Genomic DNA, 15715 nt, shown 5'->3' on the forward strand with positions numbered 1-15715 from the left:
GGAGCGGCTGGGCCCGTGAGCCATGGCCGCTGAGCCTGTGCGTCCGGAGCCTGTGCTCCGCAACGGGAGAGGCCACAGCAGTGACAGGCCCGCGTACCGAAAAAAAAAAAAAAAAAAAAAAAAATCAAAAAAAAAAAAAAGTATTATCAAATTTTCTCACCGACGCTGTATATTATTGAATCCAAGATGCCATTAATTATAAAATGCACCATTATTTTATGTACACTAAGAAAGAAAAAAACGCTTTCAGTTAAAATATACAATAGCAACAACTGAAAAAGATGCACACTAGTTACAGATGTAAAATTCTAAATAAATGTGCATCTTAAAACTGATGAAATACAGTGTATTGGGAATTGTCACATTTTTTCCAAAAGGGATATTCCTATAGCAGGATCGCTTTAAAAGTATATTTTCCCTCCTTTTCTTTGTATACACTTTGACAGTAAAATAAAATTCTATAATGATTTCAGTGATTTTGAATGTATTTCTAATGATATTGAAGTGGGAGTTTGCATTAGATAGCTTTAGACACATAGTGTATCTGTGTATCTATGAATAATTAACATTTCTTCAGCCAGTGTGAATCTCATCTTTTGAATCCATGTACATACTTATTGGAATGCCCACTGATTTGAATTATTTTGAAACTATTTACCAAACATTGGACCTTCTGGGATAGATCAGTGACTTACAGCAACCCTAGGACGGCATATTTGAATCTGGACAATCCCAGAAAATTCAGGATGTAGACTCCCTATACCATGGACATTAGTCACTGGTGAGACTGCTGAGAAGCCACAAGCTCAGCCCTCTATGGAATGTACATTCCAAAGTGGAAGAATTGCCAGATGTGGATAGAATCCTGTCATTTTCTCCAGGACTGAATTCCTACCATGGGGCTGGAGCTGCACAGAGGCAATCTGAGTAGCTGGTTCCGCAGGGTCAGCCAAGGGGGCATCGAAACTGTCCTCACGCCCCCCCTAATCTTTCACTTGCTAGCCTGCCCCCAGTGCCTTAGTGTCATCGCTTTGAGGTGAGGCCCTACCTGCAGAGAGTCTGTGTCTATGGAGGGATAATACCTATTACATATTATTTATTACTGGCCTGGGAGGAAACAGGATCTTGAGGGGAAAAGGTAAGGGTTTGGGGCACCAGGTCCTCTAGGTTTTTCTGCTTATAAGAAAGCTGAGACAGGACTTCCCTGGTGGCGCAGTGGTTAAGAATCCGCCTGCCAACGCAGGGGACACATGTTCAAGACGTGGTCTGGGAAGATCGCACATGCCGCAGAGCAACTAAGCCCGTGTGCCACAACTATTGAGCCTGCGCTCTAGAGCTTGCGAGCCACAACTACTGAGCCCGTGTGCCACAACTACTGAAGCCCACGCTCCTCGAGCCTGTGCTCCACAACAAGAGAAGCCCCCGCAATGAGAAGCCCGTGCACCACAACGCAGAGTAGGCCCCGCCCACCGCAACTAGAGAAAGCCCTATGCAGAGCAACAAAGACCCAATGCAGCCAAAAATAAATAAATAAATAAATAAATAAATTTATTAAAAAAAAAAAAAAAAGAAAGCCGAAACAGGTTTAGACCAACTTAAAAAGAAAGAGAGGCTATTGAGGGGCAGCTATTCTAAGGATATCTGAACTTAACCAGGAATTTCAAAGCTGTTCAGAGCCTAATATTGCTCTGTGAACACCTCAGGACCACTCTCCTTGCCTGTGTGGCCTCCTTCCCATGTTGAGTCTACTTTTCTCTGCACATCTGCTCCATTCCACTCTCAAGGTAGACTAGCTAATCTTTAATATATTTTCAAGTCCAAATTCTGAATGAGCCAGAGTGCCTTTCCTAGTTAATTACATCAGTCTAGTTGGGTAGAGCCTTTCTTACCTGGCCACAAAATGGGCCACATGATGGGCCATAACCAACCCACACATGGGCTGTTCTTGGGCCAGATGTTGCTTTGGACGGGTCAGTAGCCAGCCCGTGGCCACTTCTGGCCCAGAGCTTCTTCCCTTTTAGGGGCTGCCAGTGGGCCAGTTGTAGCTGGAAGTAGATATTGAGCAGGTGGGCCCTGTGTCCAGAACTGGCTCTGGAGAGATCAGGTAGACAGGAGAAGATGCTGACACCCAGGGAGAGTAAGCAGTTGGGAAGGACGGGCAAGGGCAGCACAGATAAACCCCGTCTTTGAGACCTGTATATAAAATGGCTTTGCATCACAGTGCTCCGAAGACTACAGTTCAAGAGTAAGGTGTTTTTACTAGTATGCAATTTTGCCTCTGGATAACCCATAGCAGCTTGTGTCAGACAATAGTCTTTCTTATGACAAATGAACAAACACAGTGTCTTAGCCTGGGTTTCCCCCAAAGCAGAGCCTCAGACAAAGGCTTTGATGCAAGTGATTTATTTGTCACATCCTAAGGACCAGGTGAGGGACGAGGAGAGTGAACATGGAAAGAAGAGTCAATACCAAGATTCTTTCGGAAGTTGGCCCCTGCTAGGAGTGACTGGTGCTTCATCTCTCCAGGGTCTTTTGAGGAGCCTTGTAGAATGTGGTCTCAGAACCATCTGCATGAGGGGAGTGAAGGAGGAGCATTTATCCACTGGATCTCATCCCCTATTGGTCAAGGGGGCTCTACAGTTTCATGTAACCCATGCGTGAGTGCAGAGCTGCTTCTCCCTGCAGGTCAGAGGGGCGGAGAGAAGTGTAACCACAGTGCTCTTTGCTTGCACCTGCAGGGTGCTGGCCCAAGCCTTCAGGGAACTGGTTTCTGCTTTAGTGCCTGGAGTAAGAGGTGGGGCCACAGAGATTCTGAAATACATGAGAGACCTCCAACACATCTAGTCACGATCGACTGTATGAGCGATCTGTCTCTTGGGAAAGTATGTTTTTATCTGACCCAGAGTGTTTAATTCCATTTGGCATGCAAAAACTCTCACCCGTATCAATTTCCTTCATTTCCCCAGGAAGAAAACTCAAAAGTACAAGCCATACTTCAGCTATCTGTTCCTTAGGGAACTTGGTCTCTCTCTTAGGAACTGCCCCACCCCACCACACACACCAAATAACCCATCATCTGGGCCATCACTGTGTTGCACAATTTCAAAAGATGCACTCACATCCTATTCCATGGAATTCTTCAGAGCCACAAGGCTATAAGCAGTGGCCTTAATATTTCTCCTGGATTTTCCCACTGACCATGTTCAAAGTAGAATCCACGGTCAAATAAAACATCACCACCAGGGGGTAAGACGTCCCAGGATTAGTACTGCATCCCTTAATTGTAGGGCTCTCAACCTCATGAAAATGTGAATATCCCTCAATGGGAAGCAAGTTAATCTGTCATTAGTTATTTTCGCTTTAGTAAAGTGAAGAATCAAGTTCTTGATGGGAGTGAGGGGAAGGGAATGAATGAGGGCACTGAACGCTGGTAAAGGAGGGATAGAGAATATGTGGCTAGAAGTTTCTAAAGACAAACTCTAGTTACTTCACAGTTTGAGCTGGGACTGACCTTTCTCAGACTGGTTTGAGTCTGATTCACTGTAGCCCAAGCAGTATAATTCCTCAAGACTTCATGTTCTGCAACTTTTAATCACATTGATTCACGTAGGCCTCTGCGGAATCTTCAGAAGCTACATGTCATGAGAATTTCAAAGCTAAGAGTCTTCTATATGAATACCCCCGAGACAGCCCTTGAGTGTGATCAGACAGGAAGACAGGAATACTTATGGCGCATCAAAGTATGGGGTCTTAGTTTTCCCCAAGGTGTTTATCATCTAAAATCGTACAGCAAAACAGAGATTCAGAGAGAAACCAGTGAACAGTCATGTACCAAGAGTCATATTGGATCAAATAGGATGTAAGAGCAAGGTTGGAGAAATCAGAAAGATTATCTTAGAACCCAAAGCACTGAAGGGTTGGGAAAACATGGGCCAAATCTGACCTGCTGCCTGTATTTATGAATAAAGTTTTATTGGCACACAGCCACACCCATTCATTTATATTTTGTGAGTGGCTGCTTTTATGCTACAGTGACAGAGTTGAGTAGCTATGACAGAGACTGCATGGCTTGCAAGGACTGAAATATTTACTTCCAGCCCTTTACAGAGTAAGTTTGTCAACTCCTGGATAATCTTACCTCTGTGTGTGCCAAAATCCCTGCTTTGTCTCTTTACAAGGCAAAGATTTACCATTGGTTGAGAACCCCACTGAGGTACTACTTGAATTTTCAACTGAGTATCCTGGAACAATAAGTGGAGCGTTCAGACACACACTGCCTCAACCTCCCCATCTGAGGACCTCTTCCTCGGGGTGCAGAACCATTCATTCCACCAGTCGACAGACCCAGAGCATCAGCTGAGTGCCAGGCACCAAGCTAGGTCCTGGGAACATAAAGATGAATAGAATGTGCTCAACTCATTGTTCTGTGTCAGGGAGAAGCCACACTAGGCAGTTGCTGCCTGTGGCCAGTGTTTCATTTCTCACTGTCCTTCTCTTTTCTCTCTTTCATCTCTCTCCCTCTCTTGTTCCCCCCTCTATCCCCACCCTTTCACCTTGACTGTCTCCTTGCCTGTTTTCCTTTCTTTTGTCCTTTCTCTTGCCCACATCTCAGGCCTGCCAGTGCCACCCAGTGGCTCTGACAGGCAGTCCTCAAGGTTGGGAATGACCACAGGGATGTCAGTGAGAGCCTATAATTAGGGATCCACAGACAACTAGAAGGCTCTAGTAATCCTCCCCTGATTGCTTAAAGCATTAATATTAACTTTTAAAGTCTTTTATACTTTAGCATAAATGAAGGAACCCAAGGTAGGTTTGTTAAGGGGAAAGAGATCTGGAGACCCCTAAATGATTATTGTTAAAGAAGTTTCTGCATAGTGCCCTGAGCAGACATTGCATTTGAGTTGTTTCAGGCATGTTATTTAGATGGAATGTGATATGGATGTAATAAAGTGTGCAGTGATGGATTTATGACTATAACCAGTTTATTGAACCATCTAAATCTTAACAACGTATTAACATGGAACAATAGTATATATTTTCCCCAATCGCTGCAATTAACCGCACTCCCTTCAATTCTATTTCCTGACCTTTAATAATATCTTAGGTGAATCCCAAGGGGTGCCGGGAATAGCCTCTCACACGGGTGCTGTCCCTGCAAGGCTGTGTAGCAAGCCCTTCGGATTCTCCCAAGGCTGATGGAGGCCCTTGTTGATTCCCTCACCCCTGCAAGGACTCTGCCTGTGAGGAGTGGACTGCAGGGTGGGGGTGGGGGGTGGGGGGAATGACTGGCACTGATGATGATAGGGCTGGTTCTACAGATGTTTAGTAAGCTGGTGGGGGAATGTCTAACTCCCATTTTTGTCCACTGTCTCTAGAAGGAAGGGTATTGAATGCCTGCTGTTTGGGACAATTCTGGGACAACAGGAAAAGTCCTGTTCAGTGTCCTGTTGTCTGATGATGGCAGCCCAGCCACTCCTGGCCTGGCACAAATAACCGTATTCCAGGTCCTGGTGAATCTGCATCGGTGTGAGGGAGGCTGGGGCAGCAGCTCACTGAAGTCAGGCTTGGGCCACCTTGCCTCTCCAAGGGTCGCAGCATCTTCTCATGGATACTGGCCATTGTGAAGCAGTGCTTACACTGTGACTATCATTTGCTCACCTGCCAAAATTATTTTTTCTCTTGGAGGAATCTGGGTCTCAGAATTATATCTTAATAGGCCCCCAAACTTGTCCAGGGTCAAATGGAGGTTCTGGCACTAGTCCTTTACATGTGAGAAGGCTAACCTCCCTTCAAGTAGTTATTTGGAATATGGTGGTATTTGAAAGATTTCCTGTCCTAAACTGTCTCTCCCACTTAGGTGCCCCAGGGTCTAAAATTCTGCCATGAGAAATTCATTCGTTTGAGTAAGCATTGTCCTCTCCTCTAAGACTTCTCTTAAAATAAAAGTATCCTGGGGGGCGGGAGTCCCCTGTGAAGTCACTAACCACCTGTGGGTATGGCTTCTGAGTTGAACAGGGAAGCGATGACTATCCCTGAAACTATTTACTAGCTTGCATTAATTTTTACAGTTTAATTCACCAAAGAAGTTATCAATCATGAATGCAACATTTTTTTAAACATCTTTATTGGGGTATAATTGCTTTATAATGGTGTGTTAGTTTCTGCTTTATAACAAAGTGAATCAGTTATACATATACATATGTTCCCATATGTCTTTCCTCTTGCGTCTCCCTCCCTCCCACCCTCCCTATCCCACCCCTCCAGGCGGTCACAAAGCACCGAGCCGATATCCCTGTGCCATGCGGCTGCTTCCCACTAGCTATCTACATTACGTTTGTTAGTGTGTATATGTCCATGCCTCTCTCTCGCCCTGTCACAGCTCACCCTACCCCCTCCCCATATCCTCAAGTCCGTTCTCCAGTAGGTCTGTGTCTTTATTCCTGTCTTACCCCTAGGTTCTTCATGACATTTTTTCCCCTTAAATTCCATATATATGTGCTAGCATACGGTATTTGTCTTTCTCTTTCTGACTTACTTCACTCTGTATGACAGACTCTAGGTCTATCCACCTCATTACAAATAGCTCAATTTCGTTTCTTTTTATGGCTGAGTAATATTCCATTGTATATATGTGCCACATCTTCTTTATCCATTCATCCGATGATGGGCACTTAGGTTGTTTCCATCTCTGGGCTATTGTAAATAGAGCTGCAATGAACATTTTGATACATGACTCTTTTTGAATTTTGGTTTTCTCAGGGTATATGCCCAGTAGTGGGATTGCTGGTTCATATAGTAGTTCTATTTGTAGTTTTTTAAGGAACCTCCATACTGTTCTGAATGCAACATCTTTAATGCTTAAACTCTAGTACTTTAAAAAGATAATAAAGGCAGCAAAGTAAGTTGTGGCTTCTGCTTTTCAACCTGGAATCACTGCCAGAAATATTGAGGAGTTCCCAACTTGGTTCAGTACTAATCACCCAGACTCAGGCTCCAAGTGAGAGTCAGGAGATGTGAGCAGGGGTGGTGGAAAAAGAACAAAGGAAGCTTTGTTTTTTTTCTGAAATTGTGGATTTTCCCACTAATAAATGATAAGGGTACCCATCATTTATACCTGACTGCTCCATGGTGGATGACACCTGGCTGCCCACATAATAAATAATGGATACTGTTATTCATCATCCCCATAAACTATCCTGGTACCATGCTTTTTTTTTTTTTTTTTTTTTTTTTAGTTTTTTTTCTGAAATTGTGGATTTTCCCACTAATAAATGATAAGGGTACCCATCATTTATACCTGACTGCTCCATGGTGGATGACACCTGGCTGCCCACATAATAAATAATGGATACTGTTATTCATCATCCCCATAAACTATCCTGGTACCATGCTTTTTTTTTTTTTTTTTCTTTTTAATCTTGTAGCTTCGATGTAGACTGTCTTTTCTCTGGTCTCCTCCTCTCTAAATGCTACCCTTTCTTCAAACTCTGCTAAAATTCTACCTCTAGACTTCTCTAGCCACAGAGCTATCCTCCTTCTCCTAAATTCAAAACACTATCTACACAAATCTCTTGGCATGTGTGTGTTTATTACACCATGACTTCCCAAAGCATTGCTTTGCTACTTAAGTTTCAACTCATGTTTAAAAAAAAAGAAAAAAAAGGAATTCCCTGGTGGTCCAGTGGTTAGGACTTTGCACTTTCACTGCTGATGGCGCGGGTTCTATCCCTGGTTGGGGAACTAAGATCCTGCAAGCTGCACAGTGTAGCCAAAAAAAAAAACAACTTTCAACTCATGTGATTTAGCCCATGTAGATATATATCTTGTCTGTTTACCTACATGGGAATTCAGCAGCTTTGGAATCCCCAGGGTGTACCTGACAGTGCTGGGCATGCTCTAGTTGCTCAAGTCTCTATTAAATGAGTCAATTAAAGGCAATGGATAGACCTCTGCATATGTGACCTATAAAAGGTGACATATGCATTTTGAGATTTCTATTCCTTGGCTGCCCCCATAGGAGATATCTTACTTAACAAACTGAAAACATTTGGCAGCTCAAACATGACACCTTGGTCTCTTTAGAGTAAAGGAAGTAATACAATTAAACATTTCCAAAAATCTCAGCTTAAATGAGGTGCTAATGCCATATGCCATCATGGCTATATTTTTGCTGTCATTATTTTAAATAGATGATGATGGTGGTTGACAGGGGAAGGTGTCAGTGTAGTCCCTCAGCTGGACTGGAAGGAAGGAACCCTCAAGTTATCCATGAATCATGGTCTGATTGGGCCCATCAGGAAAGGATTCAACCAGGAAAATGAATATCAACTAGAAATATACCATAGCTAGAAAATGGATCATTGGAATTGAACTGTGGTTCAGAATTAGGTTGAACCATATAAAATTGATGATCTTTAGTCATTTTTAAACTACAAAACAATTTCATCCTAATAGTAACACCCAGAAGGTTGACTGCCTAGTTCTCATTTCCTTCCTAGATGTGTCAACACGATGGTTCTAATTCCACTTGGTTTGAAATTTTATTTTCACACAGCAAACCATAACAATTTTAGTAATAATAGAATGTCAGCTACAAAGTACCTTACAAGGTAAGGTACCTTACAAGGTACCTTACAAGGTGTCTATCTTTTTAGAAAGTCTGTACTCTTACAAGTGTATGTTTATTTAGAAATCCTTTCTCAGTAAACCCTGCTCTTCGAAACATTTTTGAAATCATACTTTCTCATTGATGAAATACAAGGCCGTTTTAAATAGAAAAAGCCATTTTTAATAGGCTTCCCAATTCTGCCTTCTCCCAGGATTTAATTTTTTTAATGGAGGAGTTGCTTTATTCTGTTTTATCTAGTTGATTTTTGTGATATATTATGCTTCTCAAGAGGAATATGGGCCTTCATTCTACCCACTCCCTCTCCCTAGTCACACATACCATTATTACTCTATTTGCCTTTTGTTTCCACTCTAACTGAAAACGAAGATAACATTAACTCACCTTTTCTTTGCTGAGTGAGATAACAATCTAACAGCACCAAAGGAGTTTAATGTTGGAGCTCACTTTCTGAGAAATTACATCATGGAAGGATTTGTCAGCCCCAGAGCAGATGTTCCTGGCTCTGGTGATTTGTCATCAGGCTCAGAATGAGGAGTTTTGAGTTCTAATCCAAGTTATGACAGTGACTCCTGGAATACTTTTAGGACAATTTATTGAACTTTCAATTCGGCCATTTATTCCCATAATACTTACATGGAAATTCTTATTTACCTACGTTTGTTTCTAGCAGGCTTGGCCTATTTATCAGATTCCTCACAATTTTTGTTGTTTTCCTTTCCAGTGTCTCAAATTCTTCAAGTTATTAATAAACCTGTTTCTGTTTGTCTTTTGCTACAACGAATAAGTTGATTTGAGGGCCTGTGACTACTGTGTGCTTAGTGTCATCTAAGAGGTGCTAACTCCTCTATGCAGTCACTCAGAGGGTGGCCCCATCCAGGGAATAGGGTGACTCTGGTCTAGTGCCTGATCCAGCTGAAGGACTGATTTGACCTCTGGGTTAGCAGAGTCCAGAATGTTACCTTCAGTCAGTGAATGAAGTCTGCTGCATCACTGGGTACATAATATGTTTGTGTGTCTCCCATTGGGCCCAAAGTGCTGGGCATGGTAGTCATTACAGACCCTGGTCCTTACTCTCAAGAAATTCACTTGAGTAGTTGAGGCAAAGCAACATATATGAGAAATTTAGAGAAAAATTAATTGCTAAATGACATAGCCCTGTCTATATGTTCAAAAGCCACATTGTAATTATTCTTTTATTTCTTAATCTACGAAACTTTCCTTATAAGATCATGATGTGGTAAAATAGAATAATGAGTGAAGGCACTGAGAATCTAATTTTTAGGACTGGTTTCATCAGGAACCAGCTGTAAGTTCTTAGGAGAAAATCTTTGTGACATTAGACACTGAGTTCTTAAATGCAGCATCAAAAGCACAGTTCATAAAAGAAAAAAATCACAAATTGAACTTCGTCAAAATCAAAAGCTTCTGCTCTACAAAAGACACTTAACAAAATGAAAACACAAGCCACAGACTGGGAGAAATATTTGTAAAGCACATATCTGATAAAGGCCTTGTATACAGAATATAGAAAGAACTCTTATGACTCATTAAGAAAACAACCCACTTTTTTAAAATGGGCAAAAAAATTGAACAGATATTTTCCCACCATCTCTTGTTTCTTTACTAAACAAGATATACATGTGGCAAGTAAGCACATGAAAAGGTGCTCAACATCCTTAGCCATTAGGAAAGTGGAAATTAAAACCATAATGAGATAATACTACACACCTATTAGAATGGCTAAAGTTAAAAATATCTGACAATACCAAGTGTTGAAAAAGATGCAGAGCAACTGGAACTCTCACACATTGTTGGAGGGAATGCAGAATGATACAGCCAATTTGGAAAACAGTTTGGCAGTTTTTGATAAAGATAAACATACTCTTACCATTTGACCCAATTATCCCCCTCCTAGGCATTTACTTAAGAGAAATGGAAAGTTATGTTCACATAAAAACTTGCATACAAATGTTTAAGTGACTTTGTTCATAATCACCAAAAATTGGAAACAATCAATATCCTTCAATGGGTGAATAGATAAACAAGCTCTGGGGTACCTACTCACTGAAATACTTACTACTCAGTAATAAAAGGGAACTATTGTTACATGCAACCACAAAGATGAATCTCAAATGTACTATGCTAAGTGATAGAAATCAGATGTAAAAGGCTACAAATTGTATGATTTCATTTATATAAAGGTTAAAGTTAAAAAGGAAGGAAGGAAGGAAAGGAAGGAAGGGAGGGAGGGAGGGAGGGAGGGAGGGAAGGGGAAAGGGAGGAAGGAAGGGTGGAAAGACTATAGGATTGAAAAGAGATCAATGAGTATCAGGGGCCAGGCATGAGGAGAGGGCTTGACTACAAATGAGCATCAGAATTGGGTAATGGATCTAGTCTGTAACTTGACTGTGGTAGTTCTTATGTAACTATATGTTCATCAAAACTCATAGAACTATAACATCAAAATGTGTGAATATTATCATATATAAATTACTTCTCAGTTTTAAAAAAGGGAAAAATGCAATCTCTCTGCCTCAGTTACACGTTTGTCAAATGGAATGATGCAGCTTCTTCTGCTGCTGCTGCTGCTGATGCATCAAACACAGGGTTTTGGAAATCTTTTGTAAATGAGAACATGTCTGAGTGCTTTGAAATGTGTGAAGTGCTATATAATTGCCAAATATTATTACTAGATTTTTCTGTTTTGCTTTTGTATTCAGCTACCCTGCTAAACTCTTTTGTTATTTATGAAAGTTTGTACATTGATTCTTTCAGCTTTTTGCAATAAACTATCAATATAAATAATGACAATCTCTTCCTTTGCAGTCTTATATCTTATTTCATGGCTTCTTTTCTTATTTTCTTATATTGTGGTAGTACACATTCTTGTTTTATTCCTAAACTAAATAAGGATGTATATAAAATTTCAGAATTAAATATGATTTTGGATGGATTTAGTAGATATCCTTTCTCAGATGAAGGAAGTTTCTTATTTTTTTTTTTTTAAGTAGCAGGCTTAATGTCATATTTATTTATTTATTTATTTATTTATTTATTTATTTATTTATTTATGGCTGTGTTGGGTCTTTGTTGCTGCATGCGGGCTTTTTCTAGAGCGGGGGCTACTCTTCGTTGCAGTGTGTGAGCTTCTCATTGCGGTGGCTTCTCTTGTTGTGGAGCACGGGCTCTAGGCGCACAGGCTTCAGTAGTTGTAGCACGCAGGCTCAGTAGTTGTGGCTCACAGGCTCTCGAGCGCAGGCTCAGTAGTTGTGGCGTACAGGCTTAGCTGCTTCGCGGTATGTGGGATCTTCCCTGACCAGGGCTCGAACCTGTGTCCCCTGCATTGGCAGGTGGATTCTTAACCACTGCGCCACCAGGGAAGTCCTAAAGGAAGTTTCTTTTTATTCCTATTTCCCAAGAGTTATTTCTTTTTTGTTGATAATGAATAGCAGATTTTTTTTGGCTGAATGTTTTTTCTGAATCTATTGAAATCATTATATCATTTTATCTTTTAACCAAAAATATTTATTTTCAATCAAACTTCAGAGCTGACCTTTTATATTCTTGTGTTCCTTCTCTAATCAATCTGTAATCTCCTAAGGGGCACAGACTTTGTCTTTTTGTCACTGTATCTCCATCACTTATCCCAGGTCTGATTTAAACAAAATATTTATCCCTAAAACATAACTCTTATCTGAAGGCTCGAAAGATCTCTTCTCCCCTAATTTTTTTTTTTTTTTTGCAGTACGCCTGCCTCTCATTGCTGTGGCCTCTCCCGCTGCGGAGCACAGGCTCCGGATGCGCAGGCTCAGCGGCCATGGCCCACGGGCCCAGCCGCTCCGTGTCATGTGGGATCCTGCCGGACCGGGGCATAAACCCACGTCCCCTGCATCGGCAGGCGGACTCTCAACCACTGCGCCACCAGGGAAGCCCTCCCCTAATATTTTTAAATCCTTAGTTTCAAGATTAGTTTTAGCCTGTTTAGTCATCTGTATCTCTATCAAAATTTTGGCTTCATTCTTTTTGCTCCAAACCTATTCTTAGAGACAGATTTTTTAATAGAGTCAATGTGAGTACAAATACTCTCCCCTAAGACCTGCTGCTGTTTTATATTTTAATATCTCTCTTTCCTTATCAAGAGTAGGTTGTAGGTTGCGCCTAAGAGCTTCAAAGTCTGTTCTTCAGTCATCAGGATGTGAGCAGAAGAAAGATACCGGTAATGCCTGGAGATTTGTAGCAGGAAGTTTCCATTTGTAACATGCGTGGCAGCTGGTTGTAGGGCACGTAGCCAACCTCAGGCTTGCTTTTGTTGGTCTCTTGAGAATCCTGCTCTTAGGGAAGACTGGGGAGATGGTATCAAGTAATAGGTAAGAGCATGCACTTTGCTCAGAAGTAGCCCTAAGTTCGAGTCTTGGCTCTGACAATTAGTAATTGGGTGACCATGGATAAGTCACTTAACCTCTCTATTTTCGTTTTCCTCATCTTTAAAGTAGGTGTAGAAGTAGGTGGTTTTGAGTGCCTGACACACAACAGACTCTCAAAAATGTTGCCTATTATTTCAAAGCAGTTGCCAAGGCATAATCTGATGTGATAAAATAGGTTTCTCTGTGAGAGGGCACTTAGAGGTTTTTTTAAAATTTTGTTTTCTTTTAGATTTTTATCATGAAAGGAAAAAATGTAATTTTTTAAAATGCAGTTATAAAGATGCAGAACAAAGAGAGTCCGGACTCATGTTTCATAATTTACATAGCTTATTTATTGTTTTATGTTCTGTAATACTTCAGACAGTTATGTAATCTCACCCCCTCCCACCCTTTTTAGGATGCCAGGATATGACACCAGGAGAATAGGGAAGAAAAGTTTTTGGTGGGGACGCATGATGTGTTGTAGGAAGAAGGCATATGCTTTTCTGACATTAATGTCCCATCACTTACATTGGGTAAAGCAATCCCAAATATGGACTGATACCAGGAAACAGTTTTTTCCATTATCGTTCTAGCCCTAAAGTCTATGAGACCTTTTTATAATGTTATGAGCCCTTCTCAGCCTGGCCTGTTGTCAGGCACTGGATTTTAAACCTCGGTTAATTCTCAGTTGTAGTGGCTTCCAAATCTCTCCAGTTCTTGAAGTCATAGCCTGAACTTCCCCACTTCTCTAGGAATAAATTTTCTTCGACATTGGTTCTCCTATATCATTCTTCTTATCAAAGGCTACAGTTAAACACCTACCCGGTAGAATAGGAATCGTTCACCAGACTCCCCTGCCTCCATCCCTTTGACTCCGACCCACCTCCCTGAACTCCAGTCACCTCACCTCCCCATGGCTTGCCCTCTCTTCCAGCCAGGAAGGATCATCCATGTGCCATTTTCACTTGTGTAGCTTTAACTTACTATCTCCTTGCCTCCATGAGGGTGATTTCTCTATGTTGCTGTTCTCCCGTCCTCCTTTTCTGGAGTCATGAGATATAGAAAATTTTTAGTCTTTTGGCATCTTTGAAAGAGATCTGTTATTAGGCTTATTTGTGTTTGTTTAGAAGAAGTACTTTGATACACTGGAGTTGGAATAAGATTATAAGAGAAAGCTCAAATGAAAAGAGATAGTTCCTAAATTGCATTTAAAGAGTCAGAGTCCTGTTAACTGAATTTCTGTCTAGCTCCATGTGAGTTTTAAGTTTTTGCTGAGATAGTCGGCGATGTTTGGAAAAGTTCAGACCTGACTGCTCTGGGGTTTCATTCAAAGCTTCCTACAGGCATAGTAATGGACCACTAGATGCTGCAGGGGTTTCCCCCTCACTGAGACACTCTTGGGGGGTTGGGGCAAGAAGACAAAAACAAGACAAACAAGCAAGCAAATTCTGGCCCAGGTAAAATTGGGATCCGGATGCCATTTCCCCTGAGAGCTCTGTGCTTACCCTTTCTGTGCTGCTTTCTGCTCCAAAGTGCATCTTCCTCTCCTATCTTCTGCAATTCCTGATTTCAGAAAAATGACTTATTAGCCATTTACACCTTTGTGAGAATCAACGTTATCTTCCCTTAACACTTCCACTGTATTTTTGCAGTTTAAGACCTATCTCCAACCACGAAAGGACAGTCCTTGTCCTTATGAAGGAAATTTTAGACATCAGTAATAATTTGGGGAAAATTCAGATAGAAAGGGAAAAGGGATTTTTCCTGGTACTCTTGAGGTTAAAATATCCAGGGAAAGTAGCCACTTTATCTTCACCTTCTCTTTTTGGTTTTGTCACTTACCCTTTCAAGTCAGGCCCCAGCAAGGGTCCTCCTGCCCCGTGTCACTCGTGCCAATAGAAGGAGACCAAGTTCTGTTCAGAAGCAAAGGAAAGTTTTGTTCTTTGATCAAAGATGGAGAGGCGCGAGCAGGTGTTCTAGAGTCCACGCCCTCCCCATAGGCTGTGGGCGGGGCTGCTTTATAGGGGTCTCGTCAGCAGGGAGGGGGCGGAGTTCTTGCAGTGGGCACAGGCGAGCTGCTCACGGCCCCCGCAGCCTTAGGCGCGGGGCACAGCGGCCTCTGCACACGGCCCACTGCCGCCGCCATCTTGAATTGAGTCCCCGGCGCAGCGCTTCTCCACACGCCTGGCCACGGAGCTGAGGTGTCAGCACAGCCTTTTTTTGGCCGTGCTAGGAGCTCCGGTCTGAAGCGCCAGGGGCAAGGCTTCTGCAACGCAGCACCCTACAGGCAAGTGAAACTAGATAAGGCACAAAAGAGGTTAGAACTTCTCTTACCACCTAGATTCCATCCTATTCCCCACTCTGCACCCTTCCACCCCTCACGCCCTCACCCCGGTCCGGGCACCCCAGTGGGCTTTGCCAGTGACAGGTTAATATGCCCCACGCGCGGGCCTGAAGGCGTCTGTGTACCACTTGAGTTCCTTAAAACACATCCACTACCCCTGCCGGTACAATAGATGATTGGACCACAGATGAAACTAATGAAGCCAAATGAAACTAATTCAAAAGCAAGGCTAGGGCACAGATTCTTTCTGAGGGGATTTGGCAAGGAGACGCGAAGCGACTGAGACATTTAGCCGTGGGAACAGTGGAAAGACCATGTAGGTCAGGGTTGAAGCTG

At 42.2% G+C, this 15715-nt stretch overlaps 1 protein-coding gene across 1 annotated transcript in view; it reads right to left on the reverse strand.

Annotated features, from left to right (window-relative positions):
* Positions 1 to 15181, reverse strand: part of LOC103087678 (talanin) — a 67179-nt gene extending 51998 nt beyond the window's left edge. The window contains 1 exon segment of the mRNA XM_082931124.1: positions 15119 to 15181. Within this exon segment, the coding sequence (XP_082787250.1) occupies positions 15119 to 15181 (63 nt within the window).
* Between the last annotated feature and the right edge of the window lie 534 nt (positions 15182 to 15715).

The sequence above is a fragment of the Lipotes vexillifer genome, unplaced genomic scaffold (assembly GCF_000442215.2).
Source record: "Lipotes vexillifer unplaced genomic scaffold, Lipotes_vexillifer_v1.1 scaffold1562, whole genome shotgun sequence".
Classification (NCBI taxonomy): Eukaryota; Metazoa; Chordata; class Mammalia; order Artiodactyla; family Lipotidae; genus Lipotes; species Lipotes vexillifer.